We start from the raw sequence: 25,660 nt of genomic DNA on the forward strand, positions 1-25,660 counted from the left end.
TTCTGTGATAAGGGCCAACATTGGTCTTTTCATATCTGGTGAGAAAAACTTGGGCAATTGTATCCTGTTGTGACAGTACTGCCTCAAAACTAGAAGTTTTTCCCCAAAACGTGAAAAATGCCCTTTTAAGGTTTTTTTCATATAATATTGACATGTCCACGGTAAAAAAAAAGAATATTTTTCTAATACTTTATGGATGGTGGGGACTTGGGGTCCAAATAAACAAAAATTACATTTCGAATCATAATATAACACGTTGCCATGGTAACAGCTCATTTGTGTTAAGGCCACTTTAGGCTGATTTTGGGGTCTGAAAAACTGTTGTTTTAGTTAACATTTACAACTCTACCGGACCAAAAAACAAACATATTTCAAAAAACCTTTTCCATTTTTTTTCAGGGGTCTCAGAATATATTCGGTTTTGATTAGGGCCAAAATTGGTCTTTTTATTTCTGGTAAGAAAAACTTGGGCAATTGTATCCTAATGTAAGAGTATTGTCTCAAATATAGACCCTTGTTGATGACCTAAATCTTAAAAAAAGTGAGCAAATACTGTATCCAAAGTATCTAAATTGCTATTCAACTGCTTTGGCCTTCTTCAGTTCCCCCATCCATGGTGGGGTTCCTTTCAATTGTACTGTTGCAAACAATAAGAGTTGGTTTATTTAACGTGATAAACACAGCTCAGCAGGTAATGTTTGACAATGTTTTTTGTTGATCGTTCTCAGAGACATTTATAACAATTATGAATTAGTAAGATAGTGAACGGAAAAATTAATCAATTTTGTCACTGCAATTGCATCTTACTTGTTTATGTTGAGCAGGTTCAAGTATTTACAACTTCTTTCAATGTTGTTTCGTTTAAAAGGAACACGTTCCCTTGAATCGGTCGAGTTGGTCTTTGAAAAGCGTTTGTAACCGTTTATTACAAAATGCATGATTAGAAAGATATTTTAAAAGTAGAATTTAATGACCCACACAAGTATCACTCGAAAACATCTTTCTAACCATATGCATTTTATTACAAACGGTTACAAACGTATTTCAAAGACCAACTTGACCGATATCAGGCAACGTGTTCCTTTTAAATGATCTCATACGCTCATGTTGCAAATCGTTAGTATCATTGTTTTTAATAAGATCTTGGCAAACTTTTTCCAATACTTATATTGTTTATGATCTCTATCTCTATGAAAAGTTTTACGTTTGGTAGCAGGCAGGGACCAAGGAGAGTAGGCCCTGTATTAAAGACAACTTGTAAAGAATGCTCATCGCACTCTACTTGCAATGGGAATCGTACATGTACAAGAAGCAAGAACTCTCAGTGGGCAAAGCATTGGTTATGGCTTGGTTGGATACAATTATGTTTAAATATAAACTTTGTATCCATTACTCAAAGGGCATGGAAACAGTGCCAGATGTTTAACATGCATTGTTTATGGAAAAATTACTATAACTATTTAAAGCCATTGGACCCTTTCTCACCATACCATCCGTTCGAACTAAATCTTTCGGTTCAAGGACTTTCTCTAGTGCCGCCCCAACTCTGGAACTCTCTTCCCGGCTACATCCGCTCTCCACAGAGCATAGAACAATTCAAAACTCTGCTTAAAGACAGTGGACACTATTGGTAATTGTCAAAGACCAGTCTACTCATTTGGTGTATGTCAACATATGCATGAAATAACAAACCTGTGAAAATTTGAGCTCAATTGGTCGTTGAAGTTGCGAGATAATAATGAAAGAAAAAACACCCTTGTCACACGAAGTTGTGTGCGTTTAGATGGTTGATTTCGAGACCTCAAAGTCTAAACTTGAGGTCTCGAAATCAAATTCGTGGAAAATTACTTCTTTCTCGAAAACTACTCCACTTCAGAGGGAGCCGTTTCTCACAATGTTTTATACTACCAACCTCTCCCCATTACTCGTTACCAAGTAAGGTTTTATGCTAATAATTATTTTGAGTAATTACCAATAGTGTCCACTGCCATTAAATCACTTTTTTTTTCTATTGCCTACTGTTCAGTTTAATCCTTTTGTTTGCTTATCGTTAGTGTATGTTTTGTTAATTGGTTGCTTTTTATTTGCTAATGTTTTTTTTTGTAAAGCGCATTGGTATTTCTTTCAGTTATGAAATACGCTATATAAGAATTGGATATTATTATTATTATTATTATTATTTTTATTATTATTCGTTCGGTACATAAAAACAAACAAAAGTTCACAGATTTACAAGTTACTTACAGGGCTTACAGAAGGTAGTGGTGAAAGACTTCTCTTGAAATATTATTCCATAAAATGCTTTACTTTTTGAGAAACAATTTAAACAATATCAATTCTCGATATCGAGAATTACGGATTTATTTTAAACACATGTCATGACACAGCGAAACGTGCGGAAACAAGGGCGGGTTTTTACCGTTTTTTTCTCCCGACTCCGATGACCGATTGAGCCTAAATTTTCACAGGTTTGTTATTTGATACAGAAGTTGTGATACACGAAGTTTGGGCCTTGGACATGGCTGTTTACCGAAAGTGTCCAATGGCCTTAAGGCAGGCGCTGTCACAACAGAATACAATAAACCCAAGTGTTTCTCCCCAGAAGACACGAAAACACCAATAATCGCCCCAATCACAACCGAAAGGGAACACTTTAAAAAAAGAGGAGCTATTTACAAAACATTGTTTTATGCAATGTTAAGAAATATGATTGGGGCTGGGCCGGGCAAATTCTAAGATTTAGGTCATCAACAGTTCCTGATCAATGTTGGGTAATCCACTAAGCCTACTGAGTGCTTACGAAAAGCTGCAAGATTTTTAGAATTATTACTTTTTAATGTTATAAATTCAATATGAAGAAAAAAACATTTCAAACGGCATTTTTCTGTTTTTGGAAAAAAGTCTATTTTTGAGACAATACTGTTACATCAGGATACACTTGCCCAAGTTTTTCTTACCAGAAATAAAAAGACCACTTTTGGCCCTAATCAAAACTGAAAGGAAAATATTCTGAGAACCCTGAAAAAAAGGAAATTTTTAGGGCAAAAAATATGGTAAAAACGTTGATTTTGCAAGTTCTAAAAACATACTCTAATGCACGTTCTAAAAATAGCACAAGGGTGAAATTTAAAGCAATATTTTTTTGTCTCAAGTAAAGCCAAGGATGATACTTTGTAGAGATGGAAAAGGTTTTCTGAAATAATTTTGCTTTTTGGTGGGGTGGAGTTGTAAATGTTAACTTTCAAAAAAAATTCAGACCCCAAAATCGGCCTCAAGTGGCCTAAACACAAATGAGCTGTTACCATGGCAACCTGGTATATTATGATTTGAAATGGAAATTTTATTTATTTGGACCCCAAGTCCCTACCATCCACAAAGTATAAGAAAAATACTCCTTTTTTTTTTACCGTGGACACGTATGTCAATATTATGTGCAAAGACCCTTAAAAAAAGCATTTTTCACGTTTTGGGGAAAAAAGTCTAGTTTTGAGGTAGTACTGTCACAACAGGATACAATTGCCCGAGTTTTTCTCACCAGATATGAAAATACCTATGTTGGCCCTAATCACAGAAGAAAGGCAATTTTTCTGAGACCCCTGGCAAGTTGACATTTTGTGGTCCAGGGCCTTATTCATGAAGCCTTCTTAGGCCTTAGTAAGCACTTACGTGTTACTAGGTCGTTCTTAGCGAGTTGCGTCATATTCACGAAGCACTCGTAACTTCAATCGAGTGCGTAAGTCCTTACTAGTGCTACGTGGGGTGTTTTCGGCTTCGTAGCGTTTTCTTAAACCCTTTTTCAACATTCCTGGCCAATATTTTCGGGCGAATTGAGCTTTATGTCAATTACAACAACTTTTAATATGTTCTACAATCCTTGCGACATTTTTTCAAACTTTCTCAAACTTTTTGAGAATTTACTAACCTATTTTTTTCACTTTTTAGTAAATTTTTCGTGATTTTGTTATTTTATTTCGTCATTAAATAATTATTTATGTTTATTTATTTAGTTAATGGTAACAATAATAGTGGGCATGTATAATGCGCGGGTTTCCATCTAAATATGCTCATGGCGCAGTGACACAATAAACGGGAAAAAGTTATGAAGTCCTCATTAGATGAGGCTTGAGGGAAGTTTTGAACAAAGCTATTGATGGAGAAAGTTTAACATGATCCGGCAAGTCGTTCCATAATGAAGGAGCAGCAGAAGTAGTTGATCTTTTACCCCGTGATGTTTTGGCCAGGGGTTTCCTTAAAAGATGTTTGTTATTATATCGCATATAGACTGGCGGTTGGAAGTATGGGGTTGGAGTCCTTCTGAGAGATATGGTGATAAAGTGCCTTTTGATATGAGCGATAGACATACACAAGGATCTTGAAGATGATTCCTTAATGGGTAGCCAATGTAGATCTTGTAGGATAGGTGTGATGTGACTCTAGTGTTGGACCGGGTTACAATTCTGACGGCAATATTTTGAAGGCGAGACAAGCGGTAAATTTATTATGCAGTCTATAGAGGAGAGAGTTTCCCATGTCAAGTCGGGAGATTACAAAGGTGCGAACGAGTTGCTCTGTAGTATTTACTTCATTTACTTTATTTACTTCGTTTATTTATTTATTTTATATTTTTAGTTTAGGGGTAACCAACTACATTTTGTACTCTCATTGCATGTTTGCGTCGTGTGAAAGCTTGCGAAATCTCTGAATGTCATCCCATTTGTGATGAACCACTTTGGTAGTTCTGAGGACTTGTCCAACACAGTTGATTCTCCGCGATTTGCCCAGGTGTCGGCCTTTCTCCTCAGCGTTACAAACTTACAACATCTGAAAATTTGTTGTTAAGCACCAATCAATTCAATGCAACAAGGTCAACTAACTTCACTATCTCAGCAGGCGAGAAACATTGCCCTCCAATGATTCCCCTTTGCCTCCTCCTCGCGTTGAACGGTCTTCCTCCTTGCTTTAGTCTGGCTCTGCTCCATGTTTGCAGGGTGACTGTAGCCAGTCCAGTCACTGTATAAATACTCGTTCTGGACGATGAGATCACGCTCCAGTGAATTACATAACAAATCCATGACTGTTCAGCTCAAGCGCGTTCCCGCTTAAGAAGGCGTTACGAGAGGTTTAGTAAGTAACGCGGTAGTAAAGCGATACTAATGCTTCGTGAATAACACGTAAGGGCTTACTAAAGTCTTACTTAAGTCTTACTTAGAGCCACGTAAGTGACCGATTTACGAGGGCTTCATGAATAAGGCCCCAGCTTTTTATGATCTCATACGCTCATCTTGCAAATCGTTAGTATCATTGTTATTAATAAGATCTTGGCAAACTTTTTCCAATACTTATATTGTTTATGATCTCTATCTCTATGAAAAGTTTTACGTTTGGTAGCAGGCAGGGACCAAGGAGAGTAGGCCCTGTATTAAAGACAACTTGTAAAGAATGCTCATCGCACTCTACTTGCAATGGGAATCGTACATGTACGAGAAACAAGAACTCTCAGTGGGCAAAGCATTGGTTATGGCTTGGTTGGATACAATTATGTTTAAATATAAACTTTGTAGCCATTACTCAAAGGGCATGGAAACAGTGCCAGATGTTTAACATGCATTGTTTTTGGAAAAATTACTATAATTATTTAAAGCCATTGGACCCTTTCTCACCATACCATCCGTTCGAACTAAATCTTTCGGTTCAAGGACTTTCTCTAGTGCCGCCCCAACTCTGGAACTCTCTTCCCGGCTACATCCGCTCTCCACGAGCATAGACTTTTCAAAACTCTGCTTAAATCACATTTGTTTTTTATTGCCTACTTTTCAGTTAGTTTAATCCCTTTGTTTGCTTATTGTTAGTGTATTTTTTGTTAATTGGTTGCTTTTTATTGTCACAACAGGATACAATTGCCCAAGTTTTTCTCACCAGTTATGAAAAGACCAATGTTGACCCTAATCACAGAAAAAAGACAAATTTTCTGAGACCCCTGGCAAATTGACATTTTGTGGTCCTAAAATAGGGTAAAAATGTCGATTTTGCAAGTTCTAAAAACATACTGTAATGCATGATGCAAAAATAGCACAAGGGTGATATTTAAAGCAATAATTTTCTTTTCTCAAGGAAGGCCAAGGATGATACTTTGTAGTGATATAAAAGTTTTTTTCGAAATAATTTGGCATTTTGGTGTGGTGGAGTTGTAAACATGAGCTAAAAAACAGTTTTTCAGACCCTAAAATCGGCCTAAAATGGCCCAAAAACAAAACCATGGCAACGGGCTATATAAAAAAATTAAGAATGGAATTTTGTTAACTTGCACCCAAGGCCCTTCCACCCACAAAGTATTAAAAAAAATTAATTTTTGGACCGTGAGCAACTATGTCAATTATTTACCTGGACTGACTCTTAAAACATGAAAACAAACTTAACTGAGGTAAGTCCACTTTAAAGGCCCTGTCACAACTTGACGTTTTAGTCAGCGTATACCGACGTACGCTGGCGTACCTCAAATAAGTTATGGGTACGTTTTTTGTAAGTTAAGAGCACGCTGTAACACGCTGATATACGCTGTGTCAGGCAACAGGCAAGGTCGTCGATAAATTTTGTGCATGCACAACAATTCTCGACGTATGCCAGCGTGTGGCTCATAAGTTCTGCATAAGTTGTAGGTAAGTAATACGTTCGTTGACACACGTTCACACACGTTACTTGTGAGTTAATCATAGGTCGACATACGTCGAGATAATGTCAAGTGTACCCAAAACTTGTTTCTAACTTATGGGTAACGTGCTTTTAACCAATGTCGAACGTATTTGACGTGTTTCGGACGAACACGGAACTTACTGAACGTGTTTCTAACTTACAGCTAACGTATAACGGCGTATTGAAGGCGTTAATGGGAATCAGTATTTAAAATTTAGGTTCGCAGGAGGATTACTACAATGTCAAGTGTAGTTATTATTTCAATCGTCGAGAGGCACCCTCTTTATATGCTACTACATGTGATCGTCGGCAATACGCTGCCGCGCGCTATGCAGTAATTAGACTATCGTAGGACATAAGTTGTGAACGCCGTCAACAGATATTTGCATACGTCGGCAAACGCTGACTAAAACGTCAAGGTGTGACAGGCCTCCACCTAAGTCGTTCAATCTAAATACTCTGGTTGTCGCAAAGAGTTGAGCTCAGAGCCAAAGTAATAGAAACATGTTTGCCAAGTTTACGGTTGTTTTCTGGGCCTATGACATCGTGCACTTAATAGAGATAACCATCTGACAATGTTGCGGAAATGCATGTTACATACATGTGATCGATTCATTATAGTGTGTGGTATATAAGGAGAGCGCGTTAGGGCGATTTTTGCAGAGCCCGGAGAGATCGGTTAGACAGAGTCAATCACTTACGGTTTTTCAAAGTAGAAAGTGCTGTAAGTTCGTGGAGCAGGACAGAAGTTGGAGTTGAAGTTAAAATCGTAAGTTAAAGTTTACTGAGCGCGTTGTCTAGTATTTTGATTATTAATTCTTGCTCGTGATGGGCTAGGTCTTTACGACATTCCACTTTGCATGAATTCAGGAATAGATCTTATGTACAATTTTTAACGTGATGGGATTGTGTTTGAAATCTCGTGTTTTTTTGCAAAGTTCAGAAAATTGCTATGGCTATATACGGCGTTCGTTCGCGTACGTGGTGTAGGCTACACATAGTGTATTACTAAACTGCGCCAATAAAGTATCTAAACACTTACAAATGGTCAGATATATCGGAACCTGAAATAGTATGCCAAAAAATAATTATTCATTTCGAGTCACCGTTAATTTCTGCACATTTTGACACATCTTGTGTTGCGCTACGATGTTGTTTGGTGGATTTATGGACACTTGAGTGGCTTAAGGTCGAATTTCAAAAGTTGCAAAAGCCCCTATTCAAGCTAAATCGTTGTATTGTGACGAGTAAGATCAGCGTTTCTTTTGCCCGCCCTTTATAAATGATTTGTTTGTCGCGTTTTGGATAAATCGGTTGCGATGAACATCAGCAATAATTGTCAGTAACCAAGCAAAGGGGCCAAAGATGGGAGGCATACATCATATGGGTTAAGAGCCAGATTCCCGATATGGTAAGACAGAGAAAGGTGTTTCAAGATAACAGGAAAGATGGCTCAACTGACCAAACAGGAAAGAGGACGGATCGTTGGTTTGATAGAAGCCGGTATGTCGATTCGAGCTGCAGCTCATCAAGTTGGAACGTTATCAGCGACGGTCAGTAAATGGTGGAATCGCTACCAAACACAGGGAAATGTGGACGACCTGCCAAGGAGTAGCCGTCCGATGGTGAATTCTGCGAAGAAGAAAGTGAACAAGTCCATCTAGCCTGACGCCACTCTTGAGGGATTGCGACGCATCCTGATCAGGAAATGACAAGGGAATGACCAGGGACAGATCAGAGGTCTCATTGGGAGTATGAGAAGACGACTCCTTGCCGTTCAGGATATTGATGGGGGACACACCAAGAATGGAGGACAGTATATCAGCAGTTTGAAAGTTAAAGATACGGCAATAAATTTCATGGTCAAATAAACAAAACGAGTGTGTGTCTTCTGTCTTGATTTTGTCTGTGTGTGATGCTTACGAGAGTTCCCTTCTGGAATTGGGGTGAATAGGGGCTTTTGCAACTTTTGAAATTCGACCTTAAGCCACTCAAGTGCCCATAAAACCACCAAACAACATCGTAGCGCAACACAATAGGTGTCAACATGTGCAGAAATTAACGGTGAATAAAAATAATAATTATTTTTTTGTATACTATTTTAGGTTCCGATACATCTGACCATTTGTAAGTGTTTAGATACTTTATTGGCGCAGTTTATAATAAGCCATTGTAGCATATAAGTGCAGCCCTAATTAACACGTGTACAATGTACTACCATAGAGCAATATACAGTGCATACATGCTCTATGGTACACACACACTTCGTGGTTTTGTATAAGGCAATAGCTGAACTCCAATTGATGAATAATTCAGCGTCAAGTGCGTGGCAGCCAATTGGAGCGTGTATGCAAATCTATTGGCCTTTAACATCCTGGATTTTTTTTTCGAGTACGGTCCCACTTCGGTTGACCCGGAAAGGTCAACTTGAGTTCGCGGTAAGCTAAGGCTTATCTTAATCGCTCTTGTAGTCTATAACAGAAAATAATTTTGAAATCTGGTTTGTTGACCAGGAAATAATGTCCAATATGGCGTCACGGCAACCCTTGCTTGACATGTACGGTCAAAGCGTTTCAAAATTAAAAGAAAATGCAAATCGAGTGTTTATTTATTGAGATATAATTCTACTACCGGTTGACACGGAAGTAAAGGTCGACAAGGGGTCATGGTAACCCTATGCTAATATACAATGCTCAAAGGTTTTCCGAAAAGAAATTGATAATGGTAAATAAGCCTAGTTGTTGAGAATTATACCGGAGGTAAAGGTCAACTTTGAGTCACGGTAACCAAAGTTCAATCTTAAATGCCATTTTGAATTAAACGGGCCTTTAGGCCTAGATTTTAAAATTCAAATTTATTTTGTGGTTCAGAAGTTATGTCTTTTTGGAAATGTGACGGGGTCGTCAAATCGAGAATTTGGAACTGTAATCTGAAGGTTTATTCTGAAAATAACAAAGACACAGAAAGACACAGTATATAATAAGATATTAATGAAGAAAACAAATATAAGAACTTTCAAAGTTAACTATAACAACTACAGGCAAACCAATTCAAATTAAAAGAGACCGACACGTTTTAGTCTAGTCCCGGTATAGCCTTTAGTGAGTGGCCGTGTCCGAAACGACGACTTCGGCTACAGCTACGTCTAGATCAGCGCGTCTACCAGTGTTGAAGAATAGGCAGACGGACACGTTTCGGACACGGCCACACTTACTAATGCTCCCATATCTAATTCCCAGATCTTTTAGTATCTATGTGTGCGTTCCATTAATTCCCCGGGTCGACCCCGGTGTGTGGCGTTTTCTTTTTCCAGGACGAATGTGTGCAGATATTTACCCACGTTCGTCCTGGGAAAAAAAAAGCCGCCACACACCGGGGACGACCCAGGGAAGCTAAACGAACGCACCCTAGGTTAAGACACCATCACATTATTCCTTTAAATGGTACAACTTCCGGAACAACCCTTAATCTCTGTAACTGGCAGATATTAATCTTAACTATAGTAATATAATAAATAAAATAAGAGTATAATAAAGTGATAATTACCTGAAAACAACGAAGACACAGAAACTGATGTTGATAGCGTCTTCAAAACAGAAACTAATGACGAAACCCGCGAAACATACAAAGGATGGTATTTTGGGGCGAGGGCGCTGAACCATTAAAAAGAGCTACGTCATAGGTAAATACTACGTCACTTACGCCAAGTCATTTAAGTAAAGGCAAATGATTTTTTTTTTTGATTTTTTTGATTTTTTTGGGGGGTGGGTATACGTGTACTCGTCACATTCTTCCCCTTTTTGAAAAACTAGTCGTTCTTGCTCTAGCAACTTATAAAGTCAAAATGAAATAAGTTAATGTAAAATAGATGTGCATGTGATCGTCATCTTGACATAATATACATTTACATACTAATAAAGTCACCTGGAAGTGGTATTTTGTCAAAATAAAGCTTTTGTCACTAAAATATGTGTTTTGATGAGTGGAATATGAATAAACAGTTAACTAAGGCTCTAAAAAGTAGGCCTGACCCGAGAGGGAGCTGTTCGTGACGTCAATCGAGGCGCGATATTTGAAGAGAAAATGAGTAGTCTGGCCCCGTACACTACGTCTGGATACCTGAGGGGTATGATGCTTACGTACAGAACTACGGTCACGGAGCAAACTGCACGCACTGTATGGCTGCTGTGCGGACGGTCCACTCGGATTACCCAGCACATTTTAATCGCATACAGTGCCAACACAAGATAGTGACGCTTGGCGCAAGATAAAAGCATGCCATCAAAGTTGAAACAATACCCGATTTTTTTTCACATTAGGCAAATGCTCCTTAAGGTTCGTCACTTCTTTTAGGTACCTTCTTCGACTTCCCACTAGCTGGAAAAATTGTTGGGATGGCGTCATGTTTTAGAAAAGAACTTTTTTCTTCATGTCAAAATGTGTGGTGTAGGCCTCTCCGGATTCTCGAAGCACGACGGCTCGAAGTGTTTGCTGTAAAGCGCTGGAAAATACGTCGGACCGGACCACTTTGCAAACTGACCCCATCTTTAGTTGTTTTGCTGCATCCAGCAGTTTTGCCGTAGAGGTGACATAGACGAGAGGATTGTTGTTCGTGATTACTGTAAATTCTTTTTCGATGAGGTAGTCTCTCACCTTGTCCATTACTGCCCATTTGAGTGCCAACAATTCCAATTTTTGAGCTGGGTATCTGGATTCCGCAGGATTGAAGCCTCTACTAGCGTACGCTATTACACGTTCCATGCCGTTATGGACCTGGCTCAGAATTGCCCCTAAACCAACACTCGAGGCAACTTATAGCCATCATAGCCTAGTATCGGAGCTGTTGCTAGGTTTTCCTTCAAGACATCCATTGGCTGCTGACATTCTTGGGTCCACACAAAGGGAGGAGAAGGGATGTGTGTTATCTTTTCGCTTTTCTTATTGAGGCAAGGTTCACCGGTAGTCAGTCGATACAGGGGTGCCACGATGTTCGATTAACTCTTGATATAAGCGTCTGTGTTAGCCAGTGAAACCAAGAAAACGTAGAAGTTCTTTGTGGCCTAAGTATTTTACTATTTTGTTTAGTAGATGGCGCTTGGATGGTTTTAGTTTCAGGCCATGTTCTCGCAGACATGTAAACACATTTCCAAGCCGATCTATGTGTTCGTCAAAATCTCGGAATGTCGACATCCTAAAACTAGGATGTCGTCTTGCTGTGATAATTTATCTCGGGATGACAGAATCCTAAAACTAGGATGTCGTCTTGCTGTGATAATTTATCTCGGGATGACGGCATCCTAAAACTAGGATGTCATCTTGCTGTGATAATTTATCTCGGGATGACGACATCCTAAAACTAGGATGTCGTCTTCCTCCCAACAACACGCCTGACATGATTACCTGATGCGATCCAATGTCTTGTAGAATTACCGAAAACCGAAAATGGCGTCACTCATTCAACTATACACAAAGGTTAGACGACATCAAAACTGAGGATGTCGACATCCCGAGATAAATTATCACAGGAAGACGATACTCTACTTTTAGGAAGTCGTCATCCCGAGATAAATTATCATAGGAACACGTCATCCTTTTTTTTTTTTTTTTTTTGGGGGGGGATGTCGACATCCCGACAAATTTATCTCGGTATGTCAACTTATTTTCGTTAGAGTTCCGTACTAAGGTCTATATGGACGAATTTCAAGTCGTTCTCCAACAACACTATACTACTAGGCCTACATACGTACTACTTTGCATTGACCGAAGTACATGTAGTTAATGTATCTCATACTTACTTCCTCCCGAAGGTCTTTTCAACGACAGGGTTTTATTTTTGGGAGATGTCGAAACAATTTAGGGGAATGGACACTTTTGGTAATTACTCATCTAAAATTGTCAGCACATAACAACTTACTTGGTAACGAGTATTGGAGAGCTGTTGATAGTATAAATGTTGATAGTATAAAATTACAAACTTGTGTAAATTTTGCCTTGAAGGGGTAGCTTACAAAACTTCCACCGTGAAACTTACGGCACTTTACCTGGCACCCTAGCTGACACGATATCTTTGACAGTTTATTTATTTACACACAAACGGGAAGTTTGTAACAGTAAGACTTGAATTTATATTACCGTACACCGGGAAGCTATATTGTATAAGTGTCTGTTCCTTAATTGTTTTCAATCCAGAGGAAACATCAGAACTAATCTGTTAACTCTGGGTCAGCATGGGGCCGTTTGTCTTTCTCGTGCTTGTTATGATTGTGACGTCTGTAGAGTCAGTAGAGAGCGATGGCCCATCACCTACGTTCAGTGAAAACAGTGTGTGCCAGCAACAAGTGATCACCATCAACCCACTAGTATATTCACAAAGCTCTCCTCCATTGAACTCAGAGATAGGCTGCAATTCTTCCACCATTCAACACATCGTTGCAACTGAACAAATGGCGACAAGGCGACAGCTTGAAGAACTGGAGATCGCAGTATCGACCAGCCAAGAAATGGTAACTTCGGAACTAAGAAACGCAACACACCAGTTTAAAGACACAACACTTCAAGTGGAAGAGTTGCTAGTATCATTGTCTGGTTTTCAAGGAAATGTTACTTCTGAGGTACTGGGTATAAGACGACAACTGGAGCAGCTGCAAGTCCTGGTATCTGCGTTTAAGGAATTCCTTCATGGTAAAGTTATACTTTGGTTAAAAGAAACCTTCCTTATTTTGCGGTGAAGATCCAAGTTTTCTAAAGTATTAACAACACTGGAATAAACGTTCAAAAATATCAGTCTTAGGGGTCAACTCCCATCTTTCCACAAGCGTACAAACCGTCATATTTTCACTAGCCTGATGGAGCTATGTTTTTGTAGTTCGAATCTTGAGAAACCAAAGATGCAGGCACCCCCCCAGCGTACGGTTTGATTTTGCTTGTGAAAATTTATATTATTTTGAACGGCCCGAAACAACAAACAAAGCGCAATACGATTTCAGAAGTCAGGCTTTCCCTTCAACTCCTTGGCAATTTGATTTGTTGGTAAAGCGTTCGACTACCAAACAACAAGATCAGCTACAACTAGGTTCCTTTCACTCTCTATAAAGTTGACTTAATAGACTCCTTTGAAGACTCCTTTTCTCCTTTGAAAAAAGTACAGATGATTTAATTTTCACAATAAACCATGTAGGATTTGCTTTTGCACTAAAGAAATATTGGTATTTTTCCCTCGAAACACTTTTCTCATTTACCTTTTTTTGTTTACCTTTTCTCATTTTTAAAGTCAAAGAAGAAATGCAAACATTTGCCGTTTTACTTCCTAAATCCATAATGACATGATGTCCTCTTTCCTGATTTAAATTGCAGATTCCTCCCCCATGAACCAGGCTAGTACAACAAATACAACGGAGAGAACCACAACAACGGAAACAGGTAAGGGGCTTTATCGAATGCAATACAGGTGTCTGTTTTACTTCCTAAATCCATATTGACATGGTGTCCTCTTCCCTGAATTAAATTAAAGATTCATCAACAACGGAAACAGGTAAGGGGCTTTATCGAATGAAATACAGGTGTCTGTTTTACTTCCTAAATCCATATTGACATGATGTCCTCTTTCCTGATTTACATTAAAGATTCCTCCACCAAGAACCAGGCTAGTACAACTGATGCAACGGGAAGAATCACAACAACGGAAACGGGTAAGGGGCTATATCGAATGCAATACAGGTGTCGGTTTTACTTCCTAAATCCATATTGACACGATGTCCTCTTTCCTGGTTTACATTAAAGATTCCTCCACCAAGAACCAGGCTAGTACAACTGATGCAACGGAGAGAATCACAACAACGGAAACAGGTAAGGGGCTTTATCGAATGCAATACAGGTGTCGGTTTTACTTCCTAAATCCATATTGACACGATGTCCTCTTTCCTGATTTCAATTAAAGATTCCTCCACCATGAACCAGGCTAGTACAACTGATGCAACGGGAAGAATCACAACAACGGAAACGGGTAAGGGGCTTTATCGAATGCAATACAGGTGTCTGTTTTACTTCCTAGATCCATACTGACATGATGTCCTCTTTCCTGATTTAAATTAAAGATTCCTCCACCATAAACCAGGCTAGTATAAAAAATATTGACTGCTTTGAGTGCTATGGTTAAAACTATGACTCTCGAGGTGATCCCCGGAGCGTTCTATTTTCCCGAGGCGAAGCCGAGGGAAAATAGAACGCTCCGGGGATCATCGAGGTAGTCATAGTTTTAACCATTGCACGAGTAAAAGCAGTAAATATTTGTTTTATAATACCCAAAACAGTTCTAAATACTGTACTATTAAGTTACAGACCTGAATGCTACAATCCACGGACGACGCGAATACAGATTGCGAAAACTTTTACTGTGCTGCCTGTAGTGTCATGTAATCCGAAATGGTTACAGACTATTAATTTATCATCCTCGTACACGCAACGGACGTCTGGGTACTGCATGCCGTGTGATAGTCTTCGGACTAGCGCATGGCAAACCGATGCACTATCACACGGCAAACCGATGCACTATCACACGGCCGTCGTCTAGTAAAACTAAGACATATCATGTGACGCGCTCTTAACCAATGAAAATGCAGAATATTGGTAAGGGGTGTTATAATACAACTGATGCAACGGGGAGAACCACAACAACGGAAACAGGTAATGGGCTTTATCGAATGCAATACGGGTGTCTGTTTTTACTTCCTAATCCATATTGACATGATGTCCTCTTTCCTGATTTACATTTAAGATTCCTCCCCCATGAACCAGGCTAATACAACTGATGCAACGGGAAGAATCACAACAACGGAAACAGGTAGGGGGCTTTATCGAATGCAATACAGGTGTCTGTTTTACTTTCTAAATCCATATTGACATGATGTCCTCTTTCCTGATTTACTTTAAAGATTCCTCCACCATGAACCAGGCTAGTACAACTGATGCAACGGAGAGAACCACAACAACGGAAACAGGTATAAGGGGCTTTATCGAATGCAATACGGGTGTCTAACACAGACATAAAGAACCTTATAGACGGATAGTAGGGGGGCGCCAAACTGTAATTTTGTACTTTCTCAAACCGTGGGCGGAAGTTAACGTGCGACCCGCTGCTTTTAGTACACGTTTTGGTATAACCTTGAGGCAGTGCCCGCACCATCTTAATTATATTTTATAAATTTGCATGAGATAATGGCCCGTTGCGGGATTGTAGCCTTAATATGTAAGACAACACTTCATAAATAATCCAAATGACTGTTTGCAAATGTTTGGCGTTGAGGTTGAACTGTTCAAAAGTCATGTTTACAAGTTGTACACCTTTTTTTCAGGAAATCCAGTCTAAACTCACTTTGAAACGCAAGTTCCATACTATGTGTTGCGTACGCTCGTGTCGAATGCACACAAAACAATCGCGTATCAGTAGCACGTAAGTCTATGCGGTACGCGTCATCAGCGCCCGGCGCAAAACACGCACCGACGCACCTTTTTGTCGGAAAGTGTGTGACGAACACATTTTTTTAATAAAATTCTTCTACTTTCATCGTTTTGGAGAATGTTCAGAAAGAGGAGGAGAAACAGCAAACAACTAACAGCAGAAAAGGTATCTAGGTAATTGTTTCTTAGACTTAGGTGATTTGTTTACCCTAAAAACACACATTTTCTGTCGTCATCTCTTCACTCGCCCATTGCTTTACACGTGTTTTCGCTTGCGTTTATACAGATTTTGCCCATGGTTTGGGTATAGTCGTGTGCCGTCACAATTACGGTTACTGGACGTTGATTTCCATAGGTGCTGTCCGTCTATAGGTTCTTTATGTCTGTGGTGTCTAGTAGCTTGAGGTGGAGAATGATGGTTAATGTCAATCCTGAGGTCGTGGGTTCATATCCTGCTATTGTTAATTATTTAGGGGCAACGATAGATGGAAATGTTGATAATTGTGAACAACCCCTAAGCTCAGTACAATAGGAGACTTTGGGACGCAAGGTGGCAGCAGACTTACCAGGGGTGGATTTCACAAAGGTAGTCCTAACTTAAGACTAGTCCTAAGCAATGCTAAGAGATAGGACTGGTCCTAAGTTAGGACCAGTAACTCATCCTAACTTAGGACTGGTCCTATCTCTTAGCATTGCCTAGGACTAGTCCTAAGTTAGGACTACCTTTGTGAAATCCACCCCTGGTAAATTTCCATTGTTTACGTAGTTCTGAGCGTGCGCACATGACCGAGAACAATGGATTTTATCTGGTAAGTCTGCTGCCACCAAGCGTCCCAAAAGTCTCCCATTGTTTTAGAAGTAGGATCATATCTTCATCCCCGTGTATTTGAAGGAGAAATTATGTTATTAACGCTGGAGAAATGCACGTGCAGTAGTCTATTGCAGTACAAGTTATAGTTTTCTTGGAAAGCGTTGTGAGAAAATCAGTCAGGGTAACTGAATATTGCGGATCCTGAGTAGAAATAAACATTCGGGTTGTTGCACTTGTACAGTTGCCCCTCCGAAGGATTGTTCTGAAATTCTTGCGAGTGGTGTATCGATCAGTGGCGTGTACACCATTCAACCTCTAGACTCCGGTGAGGCTTTCCAGGTATACTGTGATATGGAGACAGACGGTGGTGGATGGACGGTAAGTTAACACGCTAACTAATGACCCGATTTGTGATTTGTATCGAAGCAATTTTATCAAAGTGAGGAAGACTACGGTATACAAATTCATTTTTTTTAAAAAGGTTTTCCAGCGGCGGAAGGACGGCAGTGTGGATTTCTATTTGGACTTTGCCAGCTACAGCCGGGGCTTTGGGAATCTAGAGGGAGAATTTTGGCTCGGTAACGACAACTTGCATCGTCTGACCGCTCAGGGCGAGTATGAACTCCGCGTAGATCTCTCAGACTTCGAGAGTGAATCCAGGTTTGCAAAGTATGACTCATTTAGCGTCGCTGATGTGAATGACAAATACAGGATGACTTTGGGAGTTTACTCTGGAACAGCAGGTAATAAATCAGTAACGTTCCTGCTAATTTATTTATTTAAGGAAATGAATCTATTTCTTCATGTTAATGCGTGTGGGTTACTTACGAACTATTCTTCCTGCATGGACATATTCAGCTCCTGGATTTTTGGTGATATCTGATAATAATGTACCACCTTTTGAAATGGAAATTTCAAATGTTAGTTTTATTGTATTTATATAATTTCAACAATAAAAAAAATGTGTAAAAAAAAAGAATACGTTCCCTTTAATACAATGAACAGTAATTGTCAAAGACCAGTCTTCTCACTTGGTGTTTCTCAACATATACATAAAATAACAAACCTGTGAAAATTTGAGCTCAATTGGTCGTCGCAGTTGCGAGATAATAATGAAACTTTAGAGGGAGCTGTTTCTGACAATGTTTTATATTATCAACAGCTCCCCTCTACTCGTTACCAAGTAAGGTTTTATGCTAACTATTATTTTGAGTAATAACCAATAGCGTCCACTGCCTTTAAACCGAAAGAGCAACTCATTGAAACCATAAAGATTACAAAAATGTTGCTTGTATTATTTAATATTAAAATTGCATTTATTGAAATTTTAGACAAATTGAAATAAAGTACAACCAATTTTAAAATAAGTGTTATGAACAACTAAAAAGAAAACGTATTTTTTCTCCTAAATTTACAACATCGTCTTTCTTCAGGTGACTCGCTGATTTACCATAATAACCAGCAGTTCTCGACTCAAGACCAAGACAACGATGTAGACAGCGGTGGGAATTGTGCCCAGAAATATAACGGTGCTTGGTGGTACACGGGGTGCCACTATTCCAATCTTAACGGGGGGTATTTCAGTGGGACCACGACTGAACATGCTCGAGGAGCCGTTTGGTATAACTGGAAGGGGTATTATTACTCACTTAAAACCTCCGAGATGAAAATACGACAAACACCAAAATAAGAACACTATACCACTCACAGTAATGCCGCTCACTAGTAAAATTCATATCAGTAGTAGAAGGGTCGAAGACAAATAAATAGCACGCGCTCAAGTACAGCTGCACAAGAGATAGTTTAATGGTCAAAATATAAAAACAAAAACAAATTTGAGTGGATTTGTGGAAACAAAAGGAAAATCACCCTGTTTAACCGTTATAATAAATCATTTATTACTAATTCAAACAACAATAATAGCTTGTATACACACAAACTTCTAACATCAGCCTTACAACCTGGGGCCTTATTCATGAAGCCTTCTTAGGCCTGAGTAAGCGTTTACGTGTTACTTGGTTGTTCCATGGAGGAAGGAATAGAAGGAGCTCGAACGACCCACAAAACCGCAGAGTAACAAAAGAATACTCTGACAATGCCCCTGTCTGACCAGTGGAAAAAGATAGGAGACCTCCAGCTGGACGGCCGATTAACGAGCAGGATTAGATTTCTTTGCGGTACCGCCGCTCTGCACCGTTGCCTTCGTGTAAAGTTGAATCATTGGAGACAAGAATTGTGAATACACGTTTTTATGTACCGTTTGTGGTGTTTCACTGAAACATCATGGCATATTTTTTTTACTTTCCGGTCACTAGCGGTGGTTCAAAATTTGGGTATTAGCACACGAGGGTGGTTGGTATTCAATTTTTTTTTTCGATTTGGTGAGCACAAGTGTACACAATTTTTATCAGGTCTCAAAAAAGTTGTTTTTCTGTATTATATCCATACGATATACGACACCATGGTTGAGTGAAGAACCAAGTGCGCACGCGCAAACTCACATACGCCAGTTCGCCCATTCTCTGTATAAGGTATGTCGGTGATTATTACGAGGTGTTGTTAACCGACCGCGGTACCGCAGGTTCGACTTTTGAAGTCCCTTCGTTCGAGCTCCTTCTATTCCTTCCTCCATGGCCTTAATAAGAGCCACGTAAGTGAACGACTTACGAGGGCTTCGTTAATGCGGTACATGTAAGTACATTTTTTAGTTTCAGCCACAACCAAGTACACATGTACAAACCCATGGTTAAGGGGCTTTATATTTTGCGGAATTAAAAACTTTTCCCTCTAATTTTGCTGCCGGAAAAAAAATCCGTATTCCTGCAACAAAATTACACTGACAACGTTTCTCATTCCGTAACATTTAAAGTCCCTTAACGTAAGTTTGTACATGTGTACACGGTTGTGGCTAAAACAAAACATGTACCTTATTATATGTTGGTGTTTGGGCAAACGTGGTTGATTGTAATTACGCTAATAAGCATAATTAATATTTGCATTTACAGAAAGTCGTAAAATAACGGCGAAATTTATGGAATAATTCATTACGGGATACTTTTTACAGTGTGTCTTTACTAGAAATCATAAGCCTTTAATTGTTAGTTTACCAGGTTCAACAGGTTCTCTTAATAATTGGGTAGTATTTGCATAATTAATTGAAGAATTGTGTAGTTCTTACTTTCACAGGCACAAAAAGGTACCGGTATTTTTCGTTGTGTAAAAGTTACTAGTATTTCACTTTAAAGATTTTGTGTCTTTTAACGTGATGTTTATACAAAGTTGAATTGAAATTGAATTTAACTGATAAGAAAAGCTCTTTTGATAAAACTTACTATAAATATTAAAATAAAAGAGTATTTCTGTAGCTGATAAAAAAAAGGCCAGAGTAAAAATATGAAGTTTGCAAAACAAAGACTTTGATTGTCCATGAGATGAAACGATGAAAAATCTATCAAATTTAATAATGAAAAGCCACTACCAAATAGATAAAAGGCAGGAAGAGATAAACCTAGGGGCCTTCATCGTTTGATATTCAATCAACGCATTTAGATCAGAAAGATCTGCATTGATCCTTTAAAAAAGAAATAGTTAAAGAATTAAAATGATCACGACCATTTTGACAATATCAATAATTAAGAATAATTACAACATTTGTAAACCTTAACATCTATCAAAGGTTTTTATTCTCCTTTTTTATTTGAATTTCATTTAAAATATTTTCATTCAATAAGGAAATCGAGTCATACTATGACTACAAACATGTTTTAATTGTGTAAAAAGGACAATCATTTCAAATACCCTTATCCGGCGCTTTTCTGAAAGATTGTAATATTTTTGCCATGTACATTGTAAATGTTCAATTGCTTTAATTCATGTTGTATGAGTATACACTAAATAAGGGAATCTACGAAGCTGTTAAAGGGACATGGTGAATTTTATTTTAAAATTTCCCAAACCCATACGTACGCCTTACTAACGCGTACGTACGCCTTATGTAACCCGTACGTACGCCTTATGTTACCCGTGCGTACGCCTTACTTACGCGTAAATAAGCCTTATGTAACCCATACGTACTCCTTACTAACGCGTACGTACGCCTTATGTAACCCGTACGTACACTTTACTAACGCGTACGTACGCCTTACTAACACGTACGTACGCTTCATGTAATCCGTATGTATGCCTTACTAACCGCACGTTCGCTTTATGTAACCCGAGATACGAGTTTTTCAACGAACCAAATTCAGGCAAAATTTGTTAAAGGCAGTGGACACTATTGGTAATTACTCAAAATAATTATTGGCATAAAACCTTACTTTGTAACGAGTAATGGGGAGCGATTGATGGTATAAAACATTGTGAGAAACGGCTCCCTCTGAAGTGACGTAGTTTTGGAGAAAGAAGTAATTTTCAACGAATTTGATTTCGAGACCTCAAGTTTAGAACTTGAGGTCTCGAAATCAAGCCTGAAAGGGTGTTTTTTCTTTCATAGTTATCTCGCAACTCTGAAGACCGATCGCGCTCAAATTTTCACAGGTTTGTTATTTTATGCATGTGTTGAGATACACCAAGTGAGAAGACTGGTCTTTGACAATTACCAATAGTGTCCAATATTAGAGAGTGAGGGTTCCGAATCCCGGGGTGCGTTTTGGCGGCTGTAACCAATAATTGTTTCTGACGTCATAACCAAAACGGTAACATAGCTCACAACTCGGTTCTCGTTCAGTCTGAACAGCAGAACCAACGACCAACAACCGAAAAAGTTTTTTTTTACGGCCGCCAAAACCCACCCCTGGCCTGGTCATAGGCCCGACAATATTGTGTTCTGTGTCTTCATTACAGTAGGGCATTATTATGGTCCCACATTACAATGGGTAAATTAATTTAAATTTGATTACTCAATGCGCAATACTTTTTAAGCCAGTAGGCCTACGCATCGATTAAACCAATTACTGGAAAGTTGCGGAGTTAAAATAAAAAAAAATTGCAATTCAAGATTGAAAATATACTATAGGCCTGTAAAAATTGTTTTTTTTGTAGGCCAACAAATTACGCGCAATTTGACGGTGCAGGAGTAAGGTCTAAGGGGGCAATACTTAGCAATACTTTTTACCAAAATTGAATGTCATAATTTCTGCTGACACACATCAATACAAATAATGCCTAAATTGTGAACAAGACCAAAGTCTTGTTATGTGTACTTAGCAAATTTGGCCTAAAAGTGTGAACAATGCTATAGTGTTGTGTTATTGGGGAGAATTTGCCAAAAACGGGTACATAGCCTTTGTGTATACTTAGCATTGCCTGAAAATGTTTATAAGGCGTACTTGCCTGATAATGTGTACAGGGGGCCCTGTGTACAAGACCGCGTGTTCTCTCGTTCTAGTCATGGGCGTCAATCTGTTTTGAAAGATATCATGAACAAGGATATAGTCTTGTGTACTTAGCAAATTTTGCCTAAAGATATGTACAAGGCTTTTTGTACTTTGCTTATTAAGTAAAGAAAATATAAAGAAGAACATGAAGCATTTTGAGAAAGCAAATTATCACAATGACAATACTTTGCACTGAGATAACAGAAACGAAATTCACCTAAAGCAGTAACCAGCAAAACATCCTTGGATGTGATGACATGCCAGTTCTTGAAAACTGTCACAGTAAACGCCACAGTAATAGCTTCAGCCAGCTAGTATGATTTATTTACAATTGATAAATTTAACACAAGAAATTTTATCTAATAATGAACAACTGGGCTCAGAGTTGAAGTTTTTAGAGGCTTTACGACAAGTACTTTGAATTTGACCATTTATGGTACATGCTCAACTCCACAGAGAAAATCTTACCTTAATTAAAACTCCATGCTTGAACCCGGTGGTGATATAAGGAAGTTCTTGGATGTAACTTGCTATACCATAATATCACTCCCTATGCCTTAATGTCACTCCATCTTCTGTCCTGAAAACAGAAAAAAATTCACTTTTTGAGACATTAATAATGTTAGACATACTTCTTTGTAGATCACTTTACACAAGCTTCAAAAACCTATATAAAGCAAATTGAAGATGTACGACAAGATGCAGTTTGCAACTTTTTCCCAAAACGATGCTTTTTCGCAATTTAAGATATCAGGAATGAATTTTACCTTGAGCAGCAGCCAGCACAAAAGTTGATTCAATGATGACAGGCCAATTCTTGCAGACTGCTCCAGACTGGGCCAGGACGGAGTCCCCTTCAAGCTGGGGTGTCTCCTGGAAGTTGACAGACGTGGCCAAAGAGGGAGTGGCGTCGCCATGAGATGGTCACACTGATGTCCTCGAGATCGGTGGTTTCTAAGATTGATTCGATGGAGACAAAGTCTGACCATCAACGAACACAGTGTATCCACCATTGACATCTGGTGTTAAACGCTTGAAGCCTATCGCTCATCTTCTACCACTAGTGTCCAGGTTTCTGAACTGTAGAGTAGGACGGGGAGAACACATACACCCTAAACTTATATTTTTGAGGCGCTTGTTTGCCAGACACGATCTAATTGGCCAAAGGTTGAAGAGGCGATCCCCAGTCGTCGATCGATGTTCGGGAGAAGAGTGACCTCAGAACAGAAGTCGCAGCCGAGGTATCTGAACTTTTCTGTGGTCTCCACAGGCTGGCCCTCAACAAACACTGGGGCAGAAGGTGGTCCGAGGCTGGTGCAGTTCTGGATCTTGGTTTTAGCCCAAGATGTATGTAGACCCATTGTCCCGTCTTCATCCTCAAACTTTTGGAGCATGGTAGGCCACTCAATGAGCTCTTTTACGAATGGGGCGGCATCGTCAGCAAATGCTAGATCGGTAGAGGATGTTTCTCCAGCCAATATGCAGATATCAGTATGACAGCAGTTTAGTACCCAGTCGCTATCAATGGCACAGCAGGATAGGGCTGGAGCGAGGCAAAGCCTTGGCGAACACCGGAGCTGCTGAGGAAAGGACATGAGATGTCATTGCCAACATGGGGGAGGTGTCGCGTCATGTAAGTCCGAATCAGGTGAAGAAGAATCGGGGGAACTCTGGTTACTTCCAGGGCTCTCCATAGGGCTTATCGATCTACAGAGTCAAAAGCTGCCTTAAAGTCGACATACACAGCGTGGAGATCGGTCTTTCAAAATCGTGGTGAGGTTCTGATGGGAGTGGAAGCGCGAGCACTGCATCCATTGATAAACGGCCCCTTGTGAAACCAGACTGCTGGGGTCGGCGGTGACAGGTGAGTAGGTTCTAGGCAAGTCAGGAGTACATGACAGAAAATCTTTCCAGAGACTGAAAGTAGAGTTACAGGCCTGTATCTGCTGCATTGGTTTTTCTGACCCCTTCCTTTGTATAGGGAGATGACACCATTCCTCTAATCGGAAGGAACCCTTGCCGTGGACCATACTTTGAGGAAGAGTTTGTGAAGGGCTTTGCTTATCGGGGTCTCAGCAAACTTGAGCAGTTCAGGAGGAATGCCATCAGGTCCTGCAGCATGTCAGTTCTTGAGCTTCCTAATAGCACAACGTACCTCAGCCAGTGTGGGAGCGTAGTAGACATTCGGAGCAGTGACAGCAGCTGATGCCTGTGCAATAAGGTCTGGGCAGGTCTGGTAAGGTAAGGTAAGGTCTCGAGCAAGAAGGTCAACACCATGATGTCTCTCTTGTGTGCAGCAAAAAAAGCTTCAACTACGGAGAGTTCACAGATCCAAGAAGGCAGGGCAGCCTCGCATTGACACGAACAAGATTTACAACCCAGAGATGGTGGAAGCGTTTGTCCAGGTCCAAAAAGATGTCTTGTCAAGAGTACCCAATTCCGATGTCAGCGGAAGATGGGAACACCTCAGGGATGTTGTCTACAATGCCACTAGTTCGGCAAGAGGCTAATCAAGTCACCCGATTGGTCAGACCTCTGCTGCCAACAGTAATGTAAGAGGTATGTACGAGGGAATAAAGCAGGCCACCTGAAGATGACCGTTCCTCTGAAACCAGTTACCGGTAAGGTCCTAAAGGACCCTCTGAAGCAGATGGATCGATTGGTGGAGCACTACTCAGAGCTGTACTCCAGAGAGAACGTTGTCAACACAGAAGTTCTGAACAACAAAGATTGCCTGTGTATCATGGACGAACTGGGCAGTGAACCAAAACTAGAAGAACTTGGCAAAGCGCTAGATACACTCTCCCCGGGAAAAGCTTCAGGAAAAGATGGCATCCCCGAAGTCATCAAGTGCGTAAAAGGAATCCTCATCAAGGATCTGCTTGAGATATTTTGCCAGTGCTGCAGAGAAGGTAAAGTGCCACAAGACATGGTATCCGCAAGAAGTAATCAAATTAATTCGGTTTTTCGGGGTGCCTCGAAAATTAAAAAGTTTATTCCCCGGGCAGGGAAAAGGGAAGAGCCGCCATCTTGTTTTTCTAATAGTCAACTCATGAAATCGCGTTTGGACGGTGCAAATCGACCAAGTTGAGCATCCTGAACAACTTTCCTGTGTGGAGTCATGCAAAATTCGCAAAACCTAGGGAATTACAACTTTTTGGTGCAAAAGTGACGTCATAACTTGACCAAAAATCTTCGATTACCGCCAAAGTGAAACATTGACTGGGTTCAAATTTGCACCGGCAAACTCGGGTGGGGTATCCGCAAGAAGTAATCACGCTAATTCGGCTTTTCGGGGTGCCTCGAAAATTAAAAAGTTTATTCCCCG

General features: G+C 39.7%; 1 protein-coding gene across 4 annotated transcripts; it reads left to right on the forward strand.

Moving 5' to 3' along the window:
• The first annotated feature begins 7,359 nt into the window (after nucleotides 1-7,359).
• LOC139947464 (ficolin-2-like) lies at nucleotides 7,360-21,849 on the forward strand. 4 transcript variants are annotated; one of them, XM_071945374.1, is made up of 11 exons: nucleotides 7,360-7,459; nucleotides 12,880-13,371; nucleotides 14,044-14,109; nucleotides 14,313-14,378; nucleotides 14,470-14,535; nucleotides 14,627-14,692; nucleotides 15,464-15,529; nucleotides 15,621-15,686; nucleotides 17,199-17,335; nucleotides 17,439-17,700; nucleotides 18,391-21,849. In XM_071945374.1, the coding sequence occupies exons 2-11, from the start codon at nucleotides 12,918-12,920 to the stop codon at nucleotides 18,645-18,647; spliced, it is 1,506 nt and encodes a 501-aa protein (XP_071801475.1). In that variant the 5' UTR covers nucleotides 7,360-7,459; nucleotides 12,880-12,917; the 3' UTR covers nucleotides 18,648-21,849. The 4 variants fall into 4 exon arrangements, with proteins under 4 accessions (XP_071801475.1, XP_071801476.1, XP_071801477.1 ...); XM_071945375.1 differs by lacking the exon at nucleotides 15,464-15,529; XM_071945377.1 differs by lacking the exon at nucleotides 12,880-13,371 and having other exon boundaries at nucleotides 7,399-7,459.
• The last annotated feature ends 3,811 nt before the right edge of the window (nucleotides 21,850-25,660 follow it).

The sequence above is a fragment of the Asterias amurensis genome, chromosome 14, assembly GCF_032118995.1.
Source record: "Asterias amurensis chromosome 14, ASM3211899v1".
Classification (NCBI taxonomy): Eukaryota; Metazoa; Echinodermata; class Asteroidea; order Forcipulatida; family Asteriidae; genus Asterias; species Asterias amurensis.